This window comes from Tursiops truncatus, chromosome 15 (genome assembly GCF_011762595.2).
Source record: "Tursiops truncatus isolate mTurTru1 chromosome 15, mTurTru1.mat.Y, whole genome shotgun sequence".
Lineage (NCBI taxonomy): Eukaryota > Metazoa > Chordata > Mammalia > Artiodactyla > Delphinidae > Tursiops > Tursiops truncatus.
The window spans coordinates 1,532,970-1,553,211 of record NC_047048.1 but is presented as its reverse complement, the minus strand read 5'-3'; the positions used below and the strand labels follow the sequence as shown (position 1 = coordinate 1,553,211).

The 20,242-nt window shown below is 50.3% G+C and overlaps 1 protein-coding gene across 5 annotated transcripts in view; it reads left to right on the top strand.

Annotated features, from left to right (window-relative positions):
* The window catches only part of SNX8 (sorting nexin 8), a 39,181-nt gene that overhangs the window by 3,079 nt on the left and 15,860 nt on the right, over positions 1-20,242 (top strand). For 3 of the 5 annotated variants that reach the window (XM_073793252.1, XM_033839447.2, XM_073793253.1), the window contains exon 2: positions 19,990-20,180. In XM_073793252.1, the coding sequence (XP_073649353.1) occupies positions 19,990-20,180 (191 nt within the window). Of the gene's footprint in view, positions 1-9,063; positions 9,957-10,012; positions 12,759-19,989; positions 20,181-20,242 lie in introns of those variants that run through there. The other 2 variants (XM_033839448.2, XM_073793254.1) reach the window with 2 other exon arrangements.

Genomic DNA, 20,242 nt, shown 5'->3' with positions numbered 1-20,242 from the left:
TATTTATTGATTTATTTATTTATTGGCCACTCTGTGCGGTTTGGGGGATCTTTGTTCCCTGACCAGGGATTGAACCCGAGCCCTTGGCAGTGCAAGTGCCTCATCCTAACCACTGGACCGCCAGGGAAGTCCCCTAAACTTGGTTGTTAGAACAAGGGAGAATCATCTTCACTTCCATTGGAGCGCCTCATTGGACGGTACTCCATACATCCCATTCGGTTAGGAAGCTCTGAGCCGTTTGTCTTCCCAAACCTCTGGCTGCCTCCTGGTTTTCTGTGGGGTCAGGCCTGAACTCTGCTCATCCTCTGAGCGCCTCCGTGACCGGCCGCACCCTTTCTGCACACCTGCGCGGTTTCCACGCCCCTGTGCTCCCGCCACCACCCTCGCTGCTGCTGCTCTGCCTGTACACATCTGTTAGGCAAGTCATGAGCTGTCACTTGAGATGTGTGCATTTGACGGATTAAATTATACCCTTAAAGTACCATCTGCATTGGGGCAAGACACTTTCCCGTGGCAAAACACCATTTCCCGGGGGAAATGTGGAAATCCCCCACATTTCCGTTGTCAACTCCTGACCGGCAGAAACCATTATTTTTCTTTACATCCTAGTATCTAGAATAGTGTCTGCTTTGTGGAAAGGGCTCTGATGTTGGAAAAGAATTACAGTTTTTTTCCCCCCCCGTGACATGCGGGATCTTAGTCCCCCGACCAGGGATCGAACCTGGGCCTCCTGCAGTGGAAGCTCGGAGTCCTAACCACTGGACCACCAGCGAAGCCCTAGAATTACATTTTTATTGTCAGTGTTTTTTAGGATAGGGTCACATTTTAGTTTGGTAACAATGGTAGCTATGCAGATATTATTTAAATTGGTGTTAATGGTCTTTGAGCTCCATCTCTTTCTCCCTTTCACACACACACACACACACACACACACACACACACACACAATTTGCAAGGTAAAAGGTGTACATTTGAAGAAAGAGGAACTGAATCACTATTACACAGAACACGTTTTGCCAGAATTTGTGGTTAGCAAGAAAGTGATGTGTTCCGGGTTGGGAAATTCTGTTTTGGTTTATTTTTTCCTTCCTAAGAAAAATGCACCAGAAAAAGAGATGTCTGGCCTGCGGTGTGCTGGGGTGACGGGGAGGGGCTGGAGTGGTGAGTTGCTGGAGAGATGTGAGCCGCCTTCTGTGGCCCGCAGTGCATGTTAAGGGGAGCTGCCCTCGTGGTTAGAACCTGGGACAAGTGAGCAGACAGGCAGCCTGGACCCTCGGGAATTCGAAGAGCTCGACCCTTGACCACGCACGTTACCCTCTGAAGGACTGTAGTGCTTTCATCCTTTGAACGTTTTTGTTGTAGAATCATTAAGAAGTCATAGCCAGGCTTGGGGTAGACGTTCTTGGTGAAGGTACCAGTATTAAAACCTCACGTGGGACAGGCGGGCGCAGGAGGGCCCCAGACATGACCTGTGAGTTGAGCTCTAGGGGAAGCTGAGGCCACACTTGGCTCTATTTCCTGCTGGCCAGGTTGTAGGAGGACACACGTGTCCTTGGGGTGTGTGGATAGGCATGTTGGCGGGGGCGGTGGGGGGTCCTTCAGCACTCTTAACGCAATTTGGAGTATGTGTGCTAAGCAAAAGGAAAGGGAAATTGCACGATTGATGAATTCCAGGGAAGCGTGGTAGGGACTGGAGACACATCTCTGAGAAGTACATTGACGTGATTTTCCGACAGTCTTCAACCTGATTGGTGCCAGTGAAGTTCTCTCCGACAAGTCTTATGAGTGGACCGTAAGCAGAGCAGTAAAGTTTCATGTGGTATGTGATTTGGCACTTCGAGGAGATGTTGCTGTACAAGTAAGATAAGCGCAAATACAAACGTCTTGTAAAAGGGAGCTCACGGGTGAGCTCGCAGCTGCTGTGTTTAGCATGTTTCCTTTTTTCCTCTGCACACGCTTTTGGTACAGTTAACCTCAGGGTGTATTTACGTTTGGTTTGTTAGTCCGTTCGTTTCACTTAGCGTTAGTCTACGCCACCAAGAAGTTTTCATAATTCTCTATTTGACGTCTGTGTAGTAATGAATCCAGGAATGTACGTTTGTGCTTTTAAAGTGCTAACGTCGTAAAATTTGATCCTTTACGTTGGATCAATATTAAAAAAATGTCCTGATGCTTGCACTTGGTAAACAGAGTTTCTCTCCTGCTAAACTAGTTCCCCAGCCTAGAGGTGACCGCTGCTGTCAGCTGTGCGTGTTGAATCACAGTTTTAAGCTCAGTTGTTAGGCTTTGAGAGCCAGGGAGACGTCCTTAGGTGATCTCTGCCATGTCCTGTTAAGACCTTTTGCGAATACAAGTACCGAGTCCCAGCACCCTCCACTGAGGATGTTGAAAGAAGCCAGAGGAAATGCATACCACGAGACTCCTCTTACATTAAGTTCAAAGCCATGCAGAATTAGACTCTGCTGTGTGGGTTAGAATTAGACTCTGCTTACGCAGGTGATGAAAGTATAAATGAAGAGCAGGTGAAATGGCGTGAAAATGGGGCTGTGGTCGCCTCCGATAGGAGAAAGGAGGGTCTGCGGTCGCCTCCAATAGGAGAAAGGAGGGTCTGCGAGGTACAGGTCATGGGGGCTTCCAAGATCCCAGCCATCTTTTAATTTTTGACCTGGATAGTGGTTCCACATGTGTTTGATACATAGTTTTGTTAAACTGTCCATAGACATTTTATACGTGTGTGTGTGTGTGTGTGTGTGTGTGTGTGTGTGTGTCTCTTTCACAGTAGAAAATGTTGGGGGAAAACCCAGTGTGTCCCAGATCCTGAGACATTAAGCGGACTTGCTAACAGCACAGTTTGACAAGCAAAGGTGGGTGCTGGGGACCTCGTTTTAAAACAGTTTTGTGGGAGTGTTGGTCTCCCTTAGTTTTCACTCTCGAGTTAATATTGGAGGTGTATTTATAATGAAATGCATGTTTTGTTGAATTGACATCCACTCCTAATCTCCCTGGCTCCGCTGTGTCCGATGTCTGTGTCTGGGTATTATTGGCGCTGGCCCGGCCCGCTGGCGAGTCCAGGTGTTCCAGTGGCCCCTGGGACCAGCAGGAAGGAGGACCGAGACCCCAGGGCCGCTGGCATCTGTGTGGCAGCGGGAGGGATGTCTGGGAAAGTCACCTGCTGTTGAAAGTATGCAACTCTGGCAGAGGCCATCTGCTGAGACAAGAGTCAGGTGATACTCCTGACTTAGCACAGTTAATTATCTTCAGAACAGTAATTTCACCTCCTAGCTCCGGAGAAGTTCCAGTCCAGGCCGGGGGTGCAGGGATTTTCCAAGAACTGGCCACTCACTGCTGGGGTTTCGCACGAAAGGGAGATTTGAAATTGCGTTATCAGCGCTTCAGGACCCGAGGACGGTCTGTGCGTGGGCGTGGGCGGGTCTTTATCTCGTGATGGCTTCTGCACGCTGAGTGTCCTTAGGACGGACGGTGACGTAGGGAGTCTGGTGGGAGTTTCTGCAAGAGGCTGTAGTTTGCCTCTGCCCCGTGGAAGGGGCCTGTTTCCCCGAGAGGGTCTCTGCTGGGCGCACAGAGTACCCCATCCTCTGCCCCCTTGCTGGGAGGGAGTTGTTTTGGGCCTTTGCAGAGCCGAGCGGTAGCGTTGTGTGGTAGCTGTGATGACTAAGCCTTTCAGAGCACCTGCCGTGTGCCAGAGGCCCTTCCTCGTGCCTGACGTGTAAAGCAACTTAATCCTCTCAGTAATGCTAGGAGGCGAGGCGTCGCCCCACCCCTACTTTACAGATGGGGAAACCGAGGCACGCAGAGGCCGTAAGTTGCCCGGCACCTACAGCTAGTGGATGGCGGAGCTGGAGCGCCGTCCGGCGCGGCTCCGGCCCCCGGTGGGAGGGCTGCCCCGCGGACCCCTTTCAGGACCCCGTCTGGAGGCTTCGCTCCTGACTGCTGTAGCCAGTGTCTCCCGGACGGAGACCCTTCTGTCGTCAGGGGGTTTTTCCGAGGGGAGAGGTGGCTCCGTGAGCCTGTGCTCGCAAAGAGCACCCGAGGCCCTCGTGAGGCGTCGCGCTCTCTCTCCAGAAAGGGAGCGTCAGTGCTGGGCAGCGGTGAGGGTGCGAGCTCGAGCCTCAGCCCTGCACCCCGTCTGCTGAGCGTCCCCAAGATCAGTCCCGGGAGCGGGGCGTCGGCCGGGGGCTCGTCTCCAGCTGGCTTGGGCGCGAAAGCTCTCAAGGAACAGATCGCGTCGCGTGTGTTGCGACCCACGGGCCGAGTTCCCCCACCTGCTTGAGATGCTTGGATCACCCTGGGTCACGGGTTTCCGAGTTCTGGGCAGACAGGCACTGCATGAGAGTCCAGTCTTCATTGCCTGGAAACTGGGTCTCCACCATTTAGTGCAGAGGTTTCATTGTGGGGGGAAAACTGACTAACTAGTTTTCTTTCTGTGACATTTTTCACGGTTCCTAATTTGTTCATGCCAGTTTCCGAGGCCTTCCGTGTTCTGGTTGATTAATTGCATTCCTGGTCCTTTACCCCGCAGGCAGCTGGAAGGCAGGGGCCTTTTTTTAAAAAAAATTTAATTTTATTATTTACTTTTTATACAGCAGGTTCTTATTAGCTATCTATTTGATGCATATTAGTGTATATATGTCAATCCCAATCTCCCAGTTCGTCCCACCCCCTGCTCCCTCCCCAGGCAGGGGCCTTGTCTCACTCCTTGTGACCCCTTCTGTGGATCAGTAAGTATCTGTTTAAACGGATTTAATCGTATGTCCCTTGGCTTGTACTGTCGGTGATCGCTCGGAATTTTCTTCAAGGGACTGAGTGAGGCTGCGAACGCAGGTCGTCCATTTAGCCTCCGCTGGGATCGAGACACACTGAGTCTGCCAGATACTTTGGAGCGTGTTCACTTTCAGACGGAACCATCCAGGCCTGGGAGGAGGGTTTTTAAAAAAAGAAAACCAAAGCCAGATTGCATTTAGCTCAACAGAGATGAGTGTTCTTTGTGGAACTTTGAACTTCTACTTTGTGAGTTATTCCAAGATCTCCCGAGTTAGGTAAAGCAGTATTCTCTTTAAACTCTGGAAAAAGTCCCTGGGCCTCCCCACAGAAAAACATTCCGGAAAGGAGAGACCTAAGAGGCTTTCCGAGGGAGAGACTCAATGGACCCTTTCAGAAGCAGGTTTGGTGAGATTCACGGAGAAGCAGGGGTCCCGTGGCTGCCCTGCGGGTTCCTTTTGCTCCAGGTTGAGTCAGAGGAAATCATCTGATAGGTGACTCCTTTCGGGACTGGGCTTCAGTCTCGTGACGTCCTGAGGAAACAAACCAGTGATTTCCCCCTCTCTTTGTGCCTTGGCCCCTCGACTCTCCCTCGGGAAGGAATGGCCACTTTCGGCCGGAGAAGCCCCATTTGTGTGAACGTGAGTGGTTCACGTCCCTGGAGGTCCCAGGGGCAGTTGGCGCTCTGGGGATTCCCAGCAGAGTTTAGGGAGTCACATGGCAGGGGACCCAGTGCTTGAGGGAGCCACGTCCCCTGGCCAGCAGTTCGTTCATTTGCTGTGTGGTTTCATCTGGGCACAGGTCCTGTAAAAACCAGCCGCGTGCTGGATGCCTTCACGCATAAACATGTATTTAACGTGCTTGTAGCCAGCCGGTAACGTAGACGGTGTTGTCCTCGTTTTAGAGAGGAGAAAACTGAGTGCAGGGAGGTGGGCGGCTCGTTCACAGCAGGCTTTGCGCTGAGACCCTCTGGCCCCTGGCCCGGGTGTGGGGTGTGCCTGCCCCTGCGCCTCTCCTCGTTGTGGGCCTCGAATGAGGCCCTGTGAGTTCAGGAGGCAACAGGGATCTGGTGTCATCGGGTAACCTGGTGCAAGTTCAGGCCCCACGTGTCACCTGACTCTGACCAGGCAGGCGGGCCATGCTGCCGGCTGGGCCTCCAGTTTTCACGTCTGTGAAATGGGGTCACAGTACCTACTTAGACTGCTTGTAGGACTCAAGAGGTGTTATATAAGCACCCGGAAGGTTCAGACACTGGTCGTGGCCCTTGCTGTAGTGGTGGTCGATACGGCACACAGCCGTCCAGGTGACCGTCTTCTTCCCTGCCTTTGAATTCATGGGAAGGGGTAGAAGAGGGGAGAAAGCACTTTATTCAGGGGAACCGGACTGGTTTCTTAGCTCTCAGTGGCTGCTTCCACTCCGACTGACTTGCAGCTTCAGGCCACCCCACGGAGGTCCACAGGGTCCTGAGTGTGGCCACTTGAAGTTTCTGTGGCAACATCACCAGCTCAAATTTTCTTACCTGTGCCTGAAACCCAACCGAAGGATGTCACAGGTGGATGGTATTTTCCCTTCTTAGCAGACACCTTCTTTAAGATTGCGAGCTGTGTTCCAGGCACAGTGCTGGGGTGGGAGGATACTTAGTTTGTATTCACAAGAGCTAGAGAGAAGAAGAGAAGGAATTCATAAAGCGTTTTTAAAAGCTTTATTGAGATGCAACTTTCGCCCATTTCAAGGGTACAGTTCAGTGATTTTCAGTGTATTCCAGGAGTTCCGCAGCCTTCGCCACAATTGATTGTACAGCACTGTCATCATCCCGTACCCGTTAGTAGTCACTCCCCATACCCCCAACCCCCTCTTCCCCCAGCCTAGACCACCACTGCTCTTTCTGTCTCTGTAGATTTGCCTGTTCTGGAAATTTCATATAAATAGAACCATATAATTTGTGGTCCTTTGTGACTGGCTGTTTCACTCAGCACAGCGTTTTCAAGGTTCATCTAGGTTGTAGCGTGGGTCAGTACTTCATTTCTTTTTATGGCTGAAGAATATTTCGTTGTATGGGTAATTCACATTTTACTTATCCATTCATCGGTCCACGGACATCTGGGCTGTTTCCGTGTTTTGGCTGTTATGACTAATGCTGACGTGAACATTCATATACAAGTCTCTGTGTGGGCATAGGGTTTCATTTTTCGTGGGTGTACACCTAGGGATGGAATCATTGGGTCACATGGTAACCCATGTTTAACCTTTTGAGGAACTGCCGGACTGTTTTGCAGCAACCTTTGAGGGTTCCAACTTCTCCACATCCTCACCAACACTTGTTATTGCCCTTTTGATTATATCCATCCCAGTGGGTGGAATCTCATGTGGTTGGTCATCTTTTCATGTGCTTGTTGGCCTTTTGTACATCTCCTTTGGAGAAATGTCTATTCAAATCCTTTGTCAATCTTTAAAATTAGGTAATTTGTCTTTTTTTTTTCGCGGTACGTGGGCCTCTCACTGTCGTGGCCTCTCCCGTTGCGGAGCACAGGCTCTGGACGCGCAGGCTCAGCGGCCATGGCTCACGGGCCCAGCCGCTCCGCGGCACGTGGGATCTTCCCGGACCAGGGCACGAACCCGCGTCCCCTGCATCGGCAGGCGGACTCTCAACCACTGCGCCACCAGGGAAGCCCGGTAATTTGTCTTTTTAAAAAACTTGAGTTATAAGAATTCTTTATGTATTTTAGACCCAAGTCCCTTATCAGATACACGGTTTACAGATGATTTCTCCATTTCTGTGGGTAGTCTTTTTACTTTCTTCATGGTATTTTTACAGCACACCAGTTTTTAATTTTGATGAAGTTCAGTTCATCTGTTTTGTTCTTCAGTTGATGCTTTTGGTGTCGTCCCTAAGAAAGCTTTGCCTAACCCAAGGTCATAAAGATTTACTCCTATATTTTCTGCTGAGAGTTTTGTAGTTTTAGCTCTTACACTTAGGGCTGTGGTCCATTTGGAATGAGTTGTTGTGTATGGTGTGAGGAAGGGGTCTGGTGTCCTTCTGTGGCATTTGGAAACCCGGTTGTCCATCATAAGGAACTCTTGGGGTGCACGTGCTGTGTGCCACCCCTGTGCTAGGCAGTATTAGGGAATCAAAGCGCCCTGGAGGGGGTTATGGGGTGTGTGGGAGAAACCCGGGAACGCGATGGGTTAGGAAAGCTCAGCTATAGGGCGTCCAAGCCAGTCACGAGGGCAGGAAGGGGGCAGCGACTGCAGCTGGGGCTCGGGGGACACTTCACTGCTGAAGGGGTGTCTGAACTGAGCTTCGGAGGCCGGACGGGATTCAGTCTGGGAAGTCTCAGCTAATGAGTACCAGAGGGCTTGGAGGGACCTTAAGAGAGAGTTTATATCTTGCTTCAAGGTAAAAACACTTAAACCTTCGCAGGAAGGTGAAACACCTGCGTCTCTTGCTGTGTAGGTTGGTTACCCTCAAGGCACGTTACAGCTTTCTGTAATCAGGGGTTTTGCCTTCTATTCTTTGGGGGGATAAAAGGATATAGCTGTAACCTGGCAGAGAGGCCGTGAGGGGGTGTGTGGGAGGATGTCACTGCCAGCTGGACGGTGTCACTGCTCCAGGGCTCCGCGTGGCCGTGCGTGTTAACAGCTGTCCTGTGTGAGCAGCTCTTCCTTCTTGCTGCAGCTCACCGAGGCGTGGTTCCTGTCACCGGTGAGGCCTGAGTGCGACTTGCGTGGGTGGGGCGAGCATGGGGCTGTCACCATGCCTAGGAGAACACAGTAGGCCTTCTTGCTGCTGCGAATTGGAGTCCTTCTTTCCATCCACAGATGCTCCTTGAGCGCTCACTGTGTGCCGGGCACTGTTGTTGATCGCTGGGATACTAACTGAACCATATAAACAGAAAGGCCTGCCCTCGAGGGGCTGATGTTCTCGTAGCGGGAGGTGGACGGTACTCGGCACACGCAGCGAGTCGTCGACGCACGGGGGCAGCTGGGGCGCAGGGCCGTTGTCCCTGAGGAAATGGCACTGAGAGTGAGTTTTGCACCAGGATTCGAAGGAGGTGGCCTGGTGGATTTCTGGGAGGAGAACCCTGGCAGAAGGGACGACAGGTGAAGGTGCCCGGGCCAGCAGCAGCGCGCTGCGTTCACGGGGCGGCCGGGCAGCTGGTGTGGCTGGAGAGAGGGGAGCAGGCGGGTGGGGGGTTTGCTGGCCGAGAAATGTGAAGGGGCGTTTTGGGGGGGGCGGTGGTGGAGCTGGGGAAACCCCGCGTTCGGAGCTATTCTTAGCGGTTGCCATTCTGATCCTCAGTTAGGAAACTTTAGTTTTTTTTGTAATGCTGCCAGGAAACACGCACAGATCACTGAGGTGACTGCAGTAACTCCAAGGGGGTTTTCTGAAGAGAGTGCTGGTGAGGTAGTGTGGTTCACGTGGGGAGATAAAAGCCTTTTGGGAAGCGTCTGTGAGCAGGAAAAAAGTGTGGAATTCTTTAGGAGTGGATTCTAAGGATAGAATAAAAAGTAGGGCAAACTATTTTGTGAACAGTGATATTCTTCATGCTGTTTTTAAGAGCAGAAGCAGTTAGGAGAACGGCTAAGTGATTTTAGTTTCGTATCTAAGTCATTATTCAGTCTTTACAGGTAATAGTCTTAATACCTTCGAAAATACGGAGCAGTGTTGTGAAAGGAGAGAACTCAAGGTAAAAATGGCAGATGAATTGCGACTGTATTCAAGAGTCAAGGGCCCAGCAGGGCGAGGAAAACCGCACGGAAAGAGTGAGTGTCGGCCAGCACGGGAGGCGGCTGGAACCCCTGCTGCTGGGAGCGTAAACTGGCTCAGTTACTTGGAAAACTGGAATTATTTACTGAGCTGCACATACGAAACCCCAGGATCCAGTAATTTCACTCTCAGGAATGTACCGAACAGAAATGCGTACATGCGTCCACCAACGTGCCGCTGCTGGCGTGTTCGTAGCAGCAGCGTGTGAAGCTGCCCAGATGCCGCGTGGCCGCAGAATGAGTAAGAGGCCCCGGCTGATCACACCGCGGGATCCACAGCAAGAAAGTGGACCGTCTGTACCCCGTGAGCCACGCGGACGGGCTGTACACACCAAGAGTGGAGGAAGTCAGAAACAGAGGGACTCAGGGCTCGAGTCCACGTGTGTGGTGTCAGTAAAGAACCAGGCAAGGTAACCTGTGGCTTTGGAAGTCTCTCCCCTGGGGAGAAGGGAGCGTGAGGGGTGCCTTCCTTTATCCAGGTGCTGTTACCCTGATGTGTATATTCATTGAGCTGAACAGTTTTGAGATGTTCGCTTCTCTGTGAGCACGCTCTGTTTCAATATAAAAGGGTTTTAAAAGCCAGTGGGAAAAGAAAGGAATTGTATGTTTATTGTACATAATGGAACACAATGTTTGCATGGACTTCCTGGACACTTATGTAGAGAAAGTGCACAGACCTGCCTGGAAATCGTACCCATCAACTCTAGGGTAGTGGTTACTGTGGAAGAGGAAGAAGGGGGTCGGGAGGATGGTGTGCATGTGTAACATTTTGTTTATTAAAAATTCTTTTCAGCAAAAAATAGGGCACAGTGTCCTCTTTAGTGAAGTCTTGGTGGACACATGGGTTCTGATGTTTCCTGTATTTTCATGTATGTTTGAAGTATTTCACAACAAAAATACATGTATTTAAAAGGATAGGATTGAAGTGAGACAGTTTTCCTAGTGATTATCTGACTGGCTGGGAATTTAGGAGGTTTTTGCTTCTACAGAAAGGTTGAAGGAAACGTGGTCACGGAAGCTTGGAAACACGCTTGGTATTTGAAAACTGTGTCATATCACAACCCTGCGCACGTGGAGGAGAGTGCACACAGTGAACACGGATGTGTATAGATTGCTGGCTTGGAGAGATTTCCTTTATTTCAAGATGTTTTTTTTAAATGGATTTTTAAAATTTTATTTATTTATGGCTGCGTTGGGTCTTCGTTGCTGCACGCAGGCTTCAATAGTTGTGGCTCGTGGGCTCAGTAGTTGTGGCTCACGGGCTCTAGAGCGCAGGCTTAGTAGTTGTGGCACATGGGCTTATTAGTTGCTCCGCGGCATGTGGGATCTTCCCGGACCAGGGCTTGAACCCGTGTCCCCTGCATTGGCAGGCGGATTCTTAAACACTGCGCCACTAGGGAAGTCCCCTTATTTCAAGATATTGTAACGTTACCTAAAATAGGTTATTAAAAGAAAAGTAAACCTTAAAGTTGATGAAATTGAGGCCATGCACAGTTTGTTCAGTTGAGCTCCTGAGTTAGGGACAATCAAAAGCTGGTTGGTGACGGATCGCTTTTTAGGGCGAGCTGACCACAGGTGGGGCAGCTCTGCTTCCTGGCGTTGGGGGGCGTTCCTGACATTCCCTGGCCCTGGAGCTGCTGAATCCTCATTTCTGAGGCCATGGCCACGATAAGGATGAGGAAGCTTCTGCTTCCATTTCCTGAGAACAGTTTGTTAACTGCAGAATAACAGTGTAGCTTAGAGAAGTTTTCAAAGGTTGAAACAGTTTCATGAGCCTGAGAAGGAATATTCAGGTTGAAAATGGTGTCTGCTGACCCCGTTTCGTGTTCTTTCGGTGAAAAGGTTGTCGTCTGGAATGTCGTTGGTTCCGCATTTGACGAGTGCAGAAAGTACGGTGGCAGCATCTGTGCACCTCTGCGTTTTGTTAGATGAGGGACACGGGTCTGGGTGAGGCCCTGAATTCCTCCCCGCTGGTCGCCCTGTGACACTGGTTCTCGCACTGTGGCCCCTGGATCAGCAGCAGCATCTGGGAGCTTGTTACAAATTCAGATTCTTAGGCCCCGCCCTAGGCTCTGGGACTGGGGCCCAGCAATCTGTGTTTTTTTAAGTGTAAAATATACATAATGTAAATTTTGACCGTTTTCAGGCGCACAGGTCTGTGGCATTAAGTACATGCATATTGTTGTGCCTCCTTTGATAGTATCCATCTCTAGAACTTACTCATCTTGCAAGATGGAAACTCTGCCCCATTGAACACTCCCTCTCCATCCTCCTGTCCCGCAGCTCCAGGTCCCCACCATCTGCTTTTTCTATGAATTTGCTCTAGGGACCTCACGTGAGTGGAATCATACATTGTCTTTTATTTTATTTTTTTTTGCGGTACGCGGGCCTCTCACTGCTGTGGCTTCTCCCGTTGCAGAGCACAGGCTCCGGACGCGCAGGCCCAGCGGCCATGGCTCATGGGCCCAGACGCTCCGCGGCACGTGGGATCTTCCCGGACCGGGGCACAAACCCGTGTCCCCTGCATCAGCAGGCGGACTCCCAACCACTGCGCCACCAGGGAAGCCCCATACATTGTCTTTTTGTGTCTGGCTTATTTCACTGGACATGATGTCCTCAAGGACCATCCACGATGTGGCATGTGTCAGTACTTCCTTCTTTTTTAAGGTTGAATAGTGTTCCATTGTGTGGATGGACCGCATTTTGTGGATGCATTCATCTGTCAGTGGACGCTTGGGTAGTTCCACCTTTTGACTACTGTGAATAATACTGCATTGAACATGACTGTGCAAATATGTCTTCTAGTTCCTGCTTTCAGTTCTTTTGGGTACAGACCCAGAAGTGGAATTGTGTCTCCTATGGGGATTCTATATTTAATTTTTTGAGGAACTGCTGCACTGTTTTCCACGGTGGCTGCACCAACTTTTACGGTCCTACCAGCCACACAAAAGAATTCCAATCCCTCCACGCCCTTGCCAACACTTTTCTTTCTTTTTTTTTGTTTTGCGGTATGCGGGCCTCTCACTGCCGTGGCCTCTCCCACTGCGGAGCACAGGCTCTGGACGCGCAGGCTCAGCGGCCATGGCTCACGGGCCCAGCGGCTCCGCGGCATGTGGGATCTTCCTGAACCAGGGCACGAACCCGCGTCCCCTGCATCGGCAGGCGGACTCTCAACCACCGCGCCACCAGGGAAGCCCCCTCTTCTTCTTTTGGTAAGAGCTGTCTTAACCTCCAGCGTGCGGCGAGCCCGCAGGTGATCCTGAGGCGTGCTCGGTCTGGAGACTTCAGCTCCTGTGGCTGTGCTGTGTCTCGCTGGTCCCTGCCCTGCCCGCATCTGGTGAACCAGCAGGCGAGGATGGCAGTGGTGGTGGAACCCTGAGCGCGGAGTCCATCGGAGGACATGTTCGTATGCACCTGCCACTAAACGAAGAAAATAGGGGCCTTCCGCACTGGCTGCCTTTGGGGCCACGGGACCTCTCATGGCTCGAAAGGCACTTCACACTGAGGGCTGCTCTGCCAGCAGGGAGGACCCCAGGGCCGCCTGGGCTGGGCGGGGTTGGGAGGTTCTCCTAGTGCTTAGAGCAGCACCCCACTTGGGCCGGCAGGGATCGTGTGGGGCAGCCGGGCTGGCCTTGGCCCCCGTGGGTGGCGCCCTGTGCTCCCTGTGCGGGGTCTCCCAGTCTGGACTTCCGTGTTGGTCAGCATTTGCTGAGGTTTGCTTAGATAAAGCAGGGCTGTGTGCGAGACAGAGTGGTTTATTCAGCAAATCCTGTTTGTTTCCCAAAGCTTTGTTTGGGGGTAAGGACCCCAGATGTCAGCTGCTAACAGAACACGTGGGGTTAGACGTCTTGGGATGCATCCCAGTGGCAGCATTACTGCCTAAAGGTTCTGACGGAAGTGTGTTGGGAAGGATAGTTGGTCTGTGTGTGTGTTTGAAGTTTCATTGCTTTGATTTGTGGATAACCGACTTGGAGAATCCCAGAATCTCAGAGCTGAATGGGTGTCAGATACTCTAGCTGGCTGTTTCCCTTTCCATGCTGTGTGGCTTGGGGTCACACAGTGCGCTGGTGGCTGGCCTGGGAGTGATGCAGCTCCTTGTCACTGTCACCCTGGAGCCGGCGGAGCGAGATATCCAGAGAGGAGGGGAGTGTGAGGCTCGGCCACACTGACCGTGAGGCCCTGACCCGTGGGCCAGCCCAGAGCCAAGGGCCCGACACCTGTTGTCGTGGGGGAGCACGTGCTACGTTTTACTCAGCAGACGTAGAGACTCTCTTGGGATTGGAACACATGAGGTCTGGGCTGGAGCCAAGGGTTGCCGAATGTGTCGGGGAGCTGGTTATCTGAGCTCTGCTGTCTCGTTCTGTGCCCACAAGGGCCATCCGTGTGGGCCGGCGTTAGCCCGATTCTCAGCCTGCGGGTCTGAGCGCTGCTTCCTGGCCCAGTGTCAGGACAGTGGGTGGCTTTTCAAGGCCGGGGCTTCCGACTCCAGGGCACCCCATGGTAGAGTAGTTTTGTACTGGAAAGTTTGGAGGGAACACCCTTGGAGAGGCCTGTTGGAAAGCTCAGAGGCTGTCACTCGCCAGCCACACTGCTGGGGACGTCTGAGGTCAGAGCCAGCCTTTGCCCACCACCGTTCATCAGGGGCCTGGCTGGCCTCTCGTCCGAGCTGTTTCATCTCTGAGGGGCTGGCTTGGGGGACGGTGCCTCTTCCAGGCCCTGGTCTCATGGGGCTGCTTAAACTGGCATAGGAGGCTGCATTTGATAAGTCCTGCCGGTGACCTTGGCATGACACCCTGGGTCAACCAGAATCTCCTCCCTGCATTCCTGCCCTTTCATCAGCCTGTGGTCCATCACATGACAGTGCGGCCTGTCTGAAATGGCCTTTTTCCCTTCTTTTTTGCTCTTCAATTTTTTTTTTCTTTGAAAATATGGGTGTCTTAGTTTAGTAAATTGATGTTTGGGATGGTGGCTTTCTTGTGATTGAAACTTCTGCAAAGGGGTTGTTCTCAAGGTGGTTGAGAGTAATGTCTCTGGTTTAAAATGTGTCTTTTGAGTTGTCTTTTAAACCCTCCGGCGATCAGAGTTCGCATTTCTCAGCAGCATGTGATCATTGGGTAATCATTACTGAGCTTACATTCTGTCTTGGGACATTATTTTAATCATCAGGAAAATCATAAATTTTCTCTATTGAGCATGTGTGAGTTTTTATCTTACATAAAAATGTTAATAGAGACCCCGGTGCTCTCCCAGTGATCTTCCCCCATTAATTGAAGTCTTCCTCCGTTCTTCTGTTACAGCTTTCTTCTACATTAAATAAGTATTTTCTAGTGTTCCATTTACGTTCCCACATAGTTTTGGCTATTATACTTTTTGGGGGTTATTTTCTAGGTGATTGCCGTGGGAGTTACAGCTCCCATATTTATAACCGTCTAGCGAGTCATTTCTCTCCTGTTGCTTTCAGGGTTTTCTCATTGTACAGTTTGAACGGTTTCATTATGATGGGTCCAAGTGTGGATCTCTTCAGTTTATCCTAGTTGGGATCTTTTGAGTTCTTGGGTTATTTACATCACACTTGGCCATTACTTATTCAAGCGTGCTCTCTCAACCTTTCTCCTTTGGGGATTTTTGTTACGATTATGCTGGTCTGCTTGGCGTGTCCCACACGTCTCTGAGGAGCGGTTCGTGTTTCTGCATCCTTTTTCCTTTCTGTCCATCAGACTGGAAAAAACAATCTCAATTGGCCCAACCTCAGGTTTGCTGGTTCTTCTTTCTGCTCACTCAGATCTGCTGTTGTGACTCTGGTGAATTTTTCAGCTATTGAACTTTTCAGCTCCAGAATTTTTATGTTTCTTTTTTTTAATAATTTCTGTCTGTTTATTGATATTCCCTGTGAGTGAGGTGTTGTTCTCATACTTTCCCTTAGTTCTTTAGAGATGGTTCCCTTTAGTCCTTTGAACGTATTTCAAATAGCTGATTTAAGGTCCTTAATAGGTTCAGTACCTAGGCTTTTTCAAGGACAGTTTCTGTTGTGTGTGCCCCCCCCCCCACCCTTTGGTACTACCTTCTTGTTTCTTTGCATGTCTTAGAGACTTCTGTTGAAGACTGGACCATTTAAATAGTGTAGCTGGTACTTCCCTGGTCGCGCAGTGGTTGAGAATCCGCCTGCCAATGCAGGGGACACGGGTTCCAGCCCTGGTCCGGGAAGATCCCACGTGCAGCGAAGCAACTAAGCCCGTGTGCCACAACTACTGAGCCTGCGCTCTAGAGCCCGTGCGCCACAACTACTGAGTCCGTGTGCCACAACTACTGAAGCCCACGTGCCTAGAGCCCGTGCTCCACAATAAGAGAAGCCACCACAATGAGAAGCCTGCCCACTGCAGCAAAGTGTAGCCCTAGCTCGCTGCAACTAGAGAAAGCCCTCATGCAGCAACGAAGACCCAATGCAGCCCAAAAATAAATGTTAAAAAAAAAATAATGTAGCATCTCAGGAAATCAGTTTTCCCTCCAAGGTGTTGTTGCTCTCTGTTGTAGCTTGTTTGTTTAACAACCTTTCTGGACTAATTCTGTAAAGTTTATAGTGTGAGTTTCCTGGGGCTGCTGTAAGAAAGCACCACAGAGTGGGTGGCTTAAAACAACAGAAATGTCTTGTCCCACAGTTGTGGAGGCCAGAAGGTTGAAGTCAAGGTGCCAGCAGGGTCATGCTTCCTCTGGAGCCTGTCGGGGTGGATTCTTCCCGCCTCTTCTAGCTCCTGGCGGTGGCCAGCCATCCTGGGCGTTCCTGGGTCTGCAGGTGCAGCTCCTCAGCCTCTGCCGTCCTGTGGCCTCCTGTCTGTGTGTCCATGTGTCTGTGTCTTCATGTGGTCTCTTCCTCTTATAAAAACTCCGGTCATACTGGATGAAGGCCGCCCCACTCCACTCTGACCTCATTTTGACTTAACTAATTATCGCATCAATAAATGTACCCTGGATTGCCACAAACCTTCAGTCACTTCGCAGTGTTTTGAAAAAGCTGATTTCTGACGATTTTGCTAGTGTCCTCGTTGCTTTTGTGGAGGAGAGGATTTTTGGCGGTCCTTACTCTGCCTTTCTTATTGATGTCGCCTACCTTTTATACTTAAAGAGTTTATAGAGACATCATTTACGTGCCAGGCGGTTTACTCATTTGAAGCGTGTAATACGGTGGTCTCTAGTATATTTACAGTTGCGCAACCATCGCCGTAGTCGATTTTATCGCGCCTCTTCACCAGTCACTCCCACCTCCCCCCATCCCCTCCGTGCCCTGCACCCCCCCACCCTCGCCCCAGCCGCATGCAAGCACTAAGCTACTGTCTGCTTCTGTAGGTTGGCCTCTACTGGGTGTTTCAGGTAGACGGAATCATCCCATATGTGGTCTTTTATGACTGGCGGCTTTTCACTTGCTATCATGTCTTCAGGGTTCATCCATGGTGTAGCATGAATGTGTCCATGCTGAATAATATTCCATCGTGTGCATAGACCGCTTTTGTTTATCCATTCATCAGTTGATGGACATCTGGGTTTTTCCTCTTTGGCTCTTATGAATCATGCTGCCGTGGACGTTTGTATACAGGTCTTTGTGTGGACACACACGTTCATTCCTCCTGAGTGTATACCTAGGAGTGGAGCTGCTGGGTCATAGAGTAACTCTATTTCTAACATTCTGAGGAACTGCTAGACCGTTTCTGAAGGCAGCTGCACCATTTGCACACCGGCCAGCATATGTGAGGGTTTTCCACATCCTCACCAGCGCACAATGTAGTCTTTTTTTTGTTGTTTTTTTAATTGGAGTCAACATAGGGCATCATCTTAGTGTGGCTGTGATTTGCATTTCCATGACGGTTAGTGACGTCGAGCATTTTTTTCTGTACTTCCTGGCCATTTGTACATCTTTGGAGAAATGTCTATGTAAACCCTTTGCCCATTTTTAAACTGGATTATTTGTCTGTGTTTTTACTGAGTTGTAAGTTCTTTGTATATTCCAGATATAAGTCCTTTATCAGATGTATGATTTGCACATATTTTCTCCGATAAAAATATTCTCCCCCATTACCTTTTTAGCTTTATTGTTTCCTGTTTTTCCACATATTCTGTGCTCTAGTTAAGATTTCGCTTTTCCCCAGAGGTGCTGTATTTCCCTCCTGGAAATACAATAAATAACAGTAAATAGTCACTCAGCAAACATTCCTTGAGCCCCCGTCGTGTGCCAGGCTCCCCTCGCCGGGACATACCTGAGAACAGAGCTGAGCGGATCCCTGCCCTTCCGGAGTTTGCGCCCTGGGGCTGTGTCCTGAGTCTCAGGGCGCTCTTAGGGTTATCGTGGGCTGATTCCCACTCTCCCCAGAGTTTGGATATTTATAGATTGTGCCTGGCAATGGTGGACACAGCTGTTTTCTGTGTGGATGAATTAATGAGCTCAGGGACCCTGTCTTATTCATCACCGTGTTCCCTGGAGCTGGTACTTAAGAAACGCTTGTTGGCTCCTTGAGGATTTCCGTGGTCCCCGAGGAGACTGGGTAAACACAGCTTTAAGGCCCCTTTCCATGTAAAAATATTTTTACATGGAAAGGGGCTGGGCTCTTGGGATGACTTCGGAGAACAGGTACATTCTAGAGCTGTGGTCTCCACACATTCTTAGTCATTAAGGTATTGGGGACTGCCAGTTGGGGACACCCCCCATATACACACTTCATATACAGACACTTATGTACACACGCTCATACATGTGTGCACACATGTACACATACACACTTAAACATAGACACACACCTCATATTCAGACTCACACACGCACACACCCCCACATGCAACACCTGTACGCACACTGACACACATGTACACAATTTATACATATGCATGGTTTAGTAACTTGTATGCACGTACTACACTCTACTACTCTTATGTACATTGTGATGTAAATTAAAAAGGAAGAGACAGAAAATACAAGTGCAATGAAACAATTCAAAAAAGTAAAGAAAATACAAGTAGAGCCGCTAATACCTTCTTCCTGCACTTGGTGGATCGTCGCGACCCTGGGACATATGCCCTCACTTGAGAGCAGCCTGCCTTAGAGCACATGGCATTTAGTGTTTTCATTTATTTATTTATTTATTTATTTTTGGCTGCGTGGGGTCTTCGTTGCTGTGTGTGGGCTTTCTCTAGTTGCGGCGAGCCGGGGCTACTCTTCGTTGTGGAGCGCAGGGCTCTAGGCATGTGGGCTTCAGTAGTTGTGGCACGTGGGCTCAGTAGTTGTGGCTCAGGGGCTCTAGAGCTCAGGCTAAGCAGTTGTGGTGCACGGGCTTAGTTGCTCCGTGGCATGTGGGATCTTCCAGACCAGGGCTCGAACCCTTGTCCCCTGCACTGGCAGGCGGATTCTTAACCACTGCGCCACCAGGGAAGCCCGACATTTAGTTTTTGTATGGAGTTTTGAGGCCCTTGGGGGTTCCCAGATACAAGCTAAGCCCTTGTTTATTTTCTTTTAATCTTTAAGGTCAGTTCAAGGCAGCTATATGTTAAATCCTAAAATGCTGAGTGATTTCACAGATGAAAAAATCTGGTCATTAATTCTGTATTAGAATGTAAACCAGAATCTTGCACTGAAGAATTACTTTAAGAAGTAAATCATAAAAAGTGATACAATGACGTTGTAGAAAATTGAGAAGGTGGAGAAATGTGATCTACCCTTTGTTCTATGTTTATAGCAGTGTTACTTGGAATGAGACCTTTTTCCCCCAAGGGATACCTTAACCTTCTTTTTTTAACTGAAAAGAACCTTTTTTTCTTTAAAGTTCTAAGCTCTTCTCTGTACTAAAAACCAAACTGACCTTTTAACAGGGTTTCTGTGTTTGTTGGCAGGCTGTTAGATATAAAATCTCTGAGTTGTCTTTCCCTGTCCTGTGAACAATACGTGGGTGACTTCTTGTGTCTAAGGAGCTGAAGTTGTAGGGCTTAATGCTTTGATCTGTGGGAGCAGGAGCTCTAGCTCAAGCGAGCATGCAGGTTCTCACACATCAGAATGATTGTGGTGGCGGGAACGCAGTGTGCTCTGCCTCTGGAAATGCCGGCACGTGTAGAAGATCGGATGGCCCATTTCTCTGTTTTAACCGTTTTCTTGACTCTGGAGAAAAGGAGGACTCTATTTTTGCACATAACTTGTAAATATTTCACTTCTTTTTCTCTGCCCAAGTTGAAAACTAGACTTGCCCGGTCCTGGACATGTGGGCGTGTTTGCTGATTCATGGCGTGGTGGTTTATGAGAGAGGAGGACGTGGCCCTGAGTGGACCCCCAGCCTGAATGAATGAGCATCACCGGGGCCAGGATGGGGTTTGGCTGGGTGACGTGGCCGGAGTCCACGTGCTGAGCCAGCAGGCGGCATCTGCGGGGCGGCCTCCCTGTCTGAGCAGCTGCGCTCACCTTGTCTCCTGCAGACTCACCAGTGCCCCAGGTCAGCGAGCCGAAGGCCCCAGACTCCAGTCGGATGCAGATGCCGCCGGGGAACCCACTGCTGTTGTCGCTCACGCTGCAGGAGCTGCTGGCCAGGGACGCCGTGCAGGTGGAGCTCATCCCCGAGAAGAAGGGCCTCTTCCTCAAGCACGTGGAGTATGAGGTTTCCAGCCAGGTACCTGCGGCATGCAGTGGGGGGCGGAGGTGGTGGGAGGGGGAGGGCCGCCGGGAAGACCC